The sequence below is a fragment of the Drosophila busckii genome, chromosome 3L (genome assembly GCF_011750605.1).
Source record: "Drosophila busckii strain San Diego stock center, stock number 13000-0081.31 chromosome 3L, ASM1175060v1, whole genome shotgun sequence".
Taxonomy (NCBI): domain Eukaryota; kingdom Metazoa; phylum Arthropoda; class Insecta; order Diptera; family Drosophilidae; genus Drosophila; species Drosophila busckii.
In genome coordinates, this window is record NC_046606.1 from 713,392 (window position 1) to 719,719 (window position 6,328).

Sequence of the window (6,328 nt, forward strand, 5' to 3'; positions counted from 1 at the left end):
CAAGGCAAGTCGATTGCAGTTAGGACACAGCACTTGTAGCAACTACTGCAAGTTTCAAGCCCGAAAATCGTAGCAACAGGACAGGACAGGGCACGCACCCACTTGACCACACAAACTAACTCAACTTTTAAACATATGTATAAGCGTTGAAGACGCTGCAAACACTTGAAGTACAACAAAGTTGAAAGTAGTAAAGGCTACGTTAAAGCAGCGTTGCAACTTTTGCAACTGGACAGCCGCTGCCGCTTAAATTATGCGGCATTCATAATGCAACAGTGAAGCACATGCAACAGCAGCAGCAACCAAACCCAAAGCCGAGCCGTAGCTATTTGACATATCCTTTGGCGCAACTCTTGCTGCCAAACTCTTGCCACAAGCAGCAGGCATTAAATTTTATGCGTGCTCATATCCTTGAGCTTCACATCTCCCTGCTGCCTGCTTAAACTCGACTTACGAGTAATGCCAAGGCCCATTTGGGCCCATTATTTCAGCGCATTTTCTTTCCATTTTGTTGTAGTCAATGTGTCCTTTGCTGCTTAGTATATTGCATATGTGTGTGTGTGTTTTTGTATTTTATTTAAAAACTTTTGTAGCCACGCTACTGACTGGCTAAAGTCAAAAATATTTATTTAAAGTTCAGAACAAAGTTAGCAACAGCAATTTTTTATACACTTTGACGATAAATAATTAATTTGGGTATCATGAAGTTGTGCAATTGTATGTAGCAGACTCATTAACTATATATATATATATATATTTTCTATATATACAGCGAATTGCGCTTGCTTTTGTTTCCTTCGATGCGCTAGTCGAAGTGTATATGAAAGTTTGGCTTGCCTGTTTTTTTTCCTTTGTTGCTTGCTACACTTTGCATTTTATTTAAGGTCTCTTTTATCTCTGCTTATCTGCTTAGGTATAAAAGAATTAGCAAAATATATTTCAAACATTTTTATATGCAATGCGAGAAGTTTTTGAACGTCCAACAAAGAATATCAAAGCTCTATATATTTCTTTCGCTTTGTCGCATATTTTTGGCCACTAATTTGACAAGGTCGTTTTCTATTCATAGCACAATCATGTTGCCCTCCCATCTCTGCACTTGCCCATTATACACAAAGTTAAATCTTATCAGCACACTCCAGCTCATTTAAATAAAGTAGATAAATTTCTGAATAAATGCAGAACATAAAAAACTAAAATATAATATTGCAGATCTTAGAGAATCTTAGAGCAAACGATAACTTAAACAATGAAATAACAAAGCATCACAGCAAGCCCAGAGCTGTATATATAATCTATAATCTATTAAAGCATGTAAATTAAAATTGTTTTGAAACATTAATTAGTCACGTTTATGCCGCATTTAAAATAAATTTTGCCTGATCAATAAATTTTATTTGCAGTCATAAGTTGATTTCAGATCGAAGAGAGAGGCAGAGTGAGAGTTTTTCTTTACAATGAAGTGCAAACGTTATACTCTTTTAATTGCTTTCATATGGGCTCTAAATGGAGTCCTTGAAGCTTCAGCCTTCAGTAAAATTGCTGTGAGCAGCAACACCTCACCCAAGCGCATGAAATCCCCTTTGCACCGCAGGTATTTGTACAATACAGGGAGACAATCGTGGTACATTGATGATGCTCTAATTAATCGCTTAAAGGAAGAGCTACGTATGGAAGAAATAAATTTACAGCGTGAGAAACCTAAAATAGCAGCTCTGGAAGAAACTAATAATAATTTGAAGAATGAAATAACCAAGCTAAGAGCTCAAAGTGCAACTGATGATTCAACTAAGCTGGAAGCATGTTCCGAAAATCTCCGTATAGAGACAAAGAAAAACCAACAATTGCAGGACCAATTAGAGAAAATACCATCTGAAATAATGAGGGTAGCAGAAAAAATTGGTGATATGGCAGAGCAGAATGTCAAGGCTTCTAGTTGTCTAGTATATATAGGCAATCCTGGTATATATAGGATTCATGTCCCTGGCCACATGCCACATAATGTGCTTTGCTTTGATGGCAAACATGAGGGTAAGGGCTGGCTAATGATTCAGCGACAAGCATTTGGCAACGAGGATTTTCAGAGGGATTGGAACACTTATCGTGACGGCTTTGGATCCTTCGATGGCGATTTCTTTTTAGGTTTGCACAAGATCCACCACATTACACATGCACATCGACAAAAATTGTTTATTTACATGGAAACCTTTGAGGACAAATGGTTTGCAGCTAGCTATGACAATTTTCGAGTGGGAAGCGAGGATAGTGAATTTAGATTGGAATCGCTGGGTGCATTCAGTGGGTTTAACGAAATTCACAATGATACCTTCAGATACAATGAACATATGAAATTTACAACTCACGATCGGGATAATGGCTTATGGGAGGTGGGTAACTGTGCGACTGAGCATCAGAGTGGAGGTTTTTGGTACAAGCGCTGTTCCTATTTGTATGTTTTTAAAAGCTCGCAATATTAACATAAAATTAATTAAAGTTTCCTTATCTGCAGCAATCCAAATGGAAAATTTTCTAAAACTAAAGGAACTAGTAAGCAGGGTATACATTGGGATGAGTGGGATGGACTTAAAACGATTCATATGCTTATTCGTCCTTTAATCTGAAGAAGAGAGAACGATTTAAATCACAATTGCCTGTGAATATAATTCTAATTGTTGTGACTAATTTATTTTCCCAATAATTGCGTCATGTGTAATTTGAAATTTGAAATAAAGTAAATAATGAACATTCAAAAAAAAACTCAAACACATTCTTTACTTTCATTTACTGTTTAAATAAAAAAAAAAACAACCGAATTAACTTAGCTTATATATTTTAGTTTCAATGAATTCAATTGCCTAACATTTTTTAGAGATATCTGCCAGACAAACTGGTCTTCAACTAAAAGTTTAAGCTAAGTTCAAGCCAATTGGTGTGGCAAGTTTGCTCCATATTCAAGCAACTCTAGCAGCTTTGCCACATTGAAATGTAGAGCCAATCAACGCTGCTGCTGCTGGCTGCCGCTGCTGGGCTGTTGCACTTACAGCAGCCTGCGCAGATGCCAAGTGCGTTGACCATGGACGCGTAACTCAAACTGCTGGGAGTGCGGCATGCCGTTACACAATTAATTAGGGTATAATGAAGTTGTGCAATTGTATGTAACAGACTCATTAACTATATATATATATTATATATATATGCAATTTTCTATATTGACAGCGAATTGCGCTTGCTTTTGTTTACTTCGATGCGCTTGTCGAAAAGTATATGAAAGTTTGGCTTGACTGTTTTTTTTTCTTTGTTGCTTGCTATACTTTATTAGCAAAAATATATTTCAAACAGTTTTATATGCAATGCGCAAAGTTTTTGAACGTCCAACAAAGAATATCAAAGCTCTATAATATTTAATATTTATTCTATAAGCAGCTACGATTACTACGACACTCTCATCAGATCTATTTTCTATTCGTAGCACAATCATGTTGCCCTCCCATCTCTGCACTTGCCCATTATATACAAAGTTAAATCTTATCAGCACACTCCAGCTCATTTAAATAAAGTAGATAAATTTCTGAATAAATGCAGAACATAAAAAACTAAAATATCATATTGCAGATCTTAGAGAATCTTAGAGCAAACGATAACTAAAACAATGAAATAACAAAGCATCACAGTAAGCCCACAGCTGTAAATAAACTATAATCTATTAAAGCATGTAAATTAAAATTGTTTTGAAACATTAATTAGTCACGTTTATGCCGCATTTAAAATAAATTTATTTTGCCAAATCAATAAATTTTATTTGCAGTCATAAGTTGATTTCAGATTGAAAAGAGTGGAAGAGTGAGAGTTTTTCATTAAAATGAAGTGCAAACATTATACTCCTTTAATTGTTTTCATATGGGCTCTAAATGGAGTCCTTGAAGCTTCAGGCTTCAGTAATATTGTTGTGAGCAGCAACACCTCACCCAAGCGCATGAAATCCCCTTTGCACCGCAGGTATTTGTACAATACAGAGAGACGAAACTACCACGTTGATGATGATGATGATGATGATGATGATGATGTAATTCATCGTTTAAAGGAAAAGCCACGTATGGAAGATAAGAAAAAGAATTTACAGCCAACGACATCTAATATGGAATTAACTAATAATAGTTTAATGAATGAAATAAGAAAGCTAAAACATCAAATTTCAACTGATGGCAAAACAAGAGAAAATTTAACAACATGTGAGAGAGAGCGAAAAAAACAATTTAAGCTACTAAGGAAGCTGGAAACATGTTCCGACGAACTCCGTATAAAGACAAATAAAAAACAGCAATTGCAAGACCGATTAGAGAATATGCCATCTGAAATAATGAAGGTAATAAGTTCAATTAATGATTTGGCAGAGCTGACTGTCAAGGCTTCTAGTTGTATGGCATATATGGGCCATCCTGGTAAATATAGGATTCATCTGCCTGGTCACATGCCATATAATGTGCTTTGCTTTGATGGCAAACATGAGGGTAAGGGCTGGCTAATGATTCAGCGACGAGCATTTGGCAACGAGGACTTTGATCGGGATTGGGACACTTATCGTGACGGCTTTGGATCCTTCGATGGGGATTTCTTTTTGGGTTTGCACAAGATCCACCACATTACAAAAGAACAGCGACAACAATTGTTCATTTACATGGGAACGTTTGATGGCAAATGGTTTGCAGCTAGCTATGACAATTTTCGAGTGGGAAGCGAGGATAGTGAATTTAAATTGGAATCGCTGGGTGCATTCAGGGCGTTTAACAACAGTAGGGATGAATTAAGATATAATGAACGTATGAAATTTACAACTCGCGATCGGGATAATGACTTATGGCCGCAGGGTAACTGTGCGACCCATAAGCGGAATGGAGGTTGGTGGTACATGGACATAAAATGTTCCTGGTGGTATGTTTTTAAAAGCTTGCAATATTAAAAAACAAAATTAAAATTTCCTTATCTGCAGCAATCTAAATGGAGTTTACTTTAAAGTTAAAGCAAATAGTGAGCTCGGTGTAACTTGGACTGGGTGGGACGGACTTAAAAGTGTTCATATGCTCATTCGTCCTTTCATCTGAAGAAGAGAGAACGTTTTAAATCACAATTGCGACTATAATTCTAATTGTTGCGACTAATTTCTTTTCCCAATAATTGAGTCATGTGTAATTTGAAATTTGAAATAAAGTAAATAATGAGCATTATTATTTACTCCAACACATTCTTTACTTTCATTTGCTGTTTCAATAAAAAGAAAACAACAGAATTAACTTAGCTTATATATTTTAGTTTGGCTTGTCTGTTTTTTTTTTCTTTGTTGCTTGCTACACTTTGCATTTTATTTAACGTCTCTTTTATGCTTGCTTATCTGCTTAGTTATAAAAGAATTAGCAAAATATATTTCAAACATTTTTATATGCAATGCGCAAAGTTTTTGAGTGTCGAGCAATGAATATCAAAACTCTATAATATTTAATATTTATTCTATAAGCAGCTACGATTACTATCTATTTTCTATTCGTAGCACAATCATGTTGCCCTCCTATCTCTGCACTTGCCCATTATACACAAAGTTAAATCTTATCAGCACACTCCAGCTCATTTAAATAAAGTAGATAAACTTCTGAATAAATGAAGAACATAAAAAACTAAAATATCATATTGCAGATCTTAGAGAATCTTAGAGCAAACGATAACTAAAACAATGAAATAACAAAGCATCACAGTAAGCCCACAGCTGTAAATAAACTATAATCTATTAAAGCATGTAAATTAAAATTGTTTTGAAACATTAATTAGTCACGTTTATGCCGCATTTAAAATAAATTTATTTTGCCAAATCAATAAATTTTATTTGAAGTCATAAGTTGATTTCAGATTGAAAAGAGTGGAAGAGTGAGAGTTTTTCTTTAAAATGAAGTGCAAACATTATACTCCTTTAATTGTTTTCATATGGGCTCTAAATGGAGTCCTTCAAGCTTCAGGCTTCAGTAATATTGTTGTGAGCAGCAACACCTCACCCAAGCGCATGAAATCCCCTTTGCACCGCAGGTATTTGTACAATACAGGGAGACAATCGTGGTACATTGATGATGCTCTAATTAATCGCTTAAAGGAAGAGCTACGTATGGAAGAAATAAATTTACAGCGTGAGAAACCTAAAATAGCAGCTCTGGAAGAAGCAAATAATAATTTGAAGAATGAAATAACAAACCTAAAAGCTCAAATTGCAACTAATGATCCAACTAAGTTGCAAACATGTTCCGAACAACTCAGTATAGAGACAAAGAAAAATCTAGAATTGCAAAAC

The 6,328-nt window shown here is 35.3% G+C and overlaps 2 protein-coding genes across 2 annotated transcripts; both read left to right on the plus strand.

Moving 5' to 3' along the window:
- Positions 1-1,439: 1,439 nt before the first annotated feature.
- On the plus strand, positions 1,440-2,687 carry LOC108599283 (ficolin-2-like). The gene is made up of 2 exons (XM_017986081.2): positions 1,440-2,449; positions 2,510-2,687. The coding sequence occupies exons 1-2, from the start codon at positions 1,458-1,460 to the stop codon at positions 2,619-2,621; spliced, it is 1,104 nt and encodes a 367-aa protein (XP_017841570.1). The 5' UTR covers positions 1,440-1,457; the 3' UTR covers positions 2,622-2,687.
- A 1,147-nt stretch (positions 2,688-3,834) lies between these two features.
- LOC108599289 (fibrinogen-like protein 1) lies at positions 3,835-5,212 on the plus strand. Its single transcript, XM_017986088.2, has 2 exons — positions 3,835-4,929; positions 4,988-5,212. Exons 1-2 carry the CDS (start codon positions 3,860-3,862, stop codon positions 5,097-5,099), a joined length of 1,182 nt encoding a protein of 393 aa, XP_017841577.2. The 5' UTR covers positions 3,835-3,859; the 3' UTR covers positions 5,100-5,212.
- Positions 5,213-6,328: the final 1,116 nt, after the last annotated feature.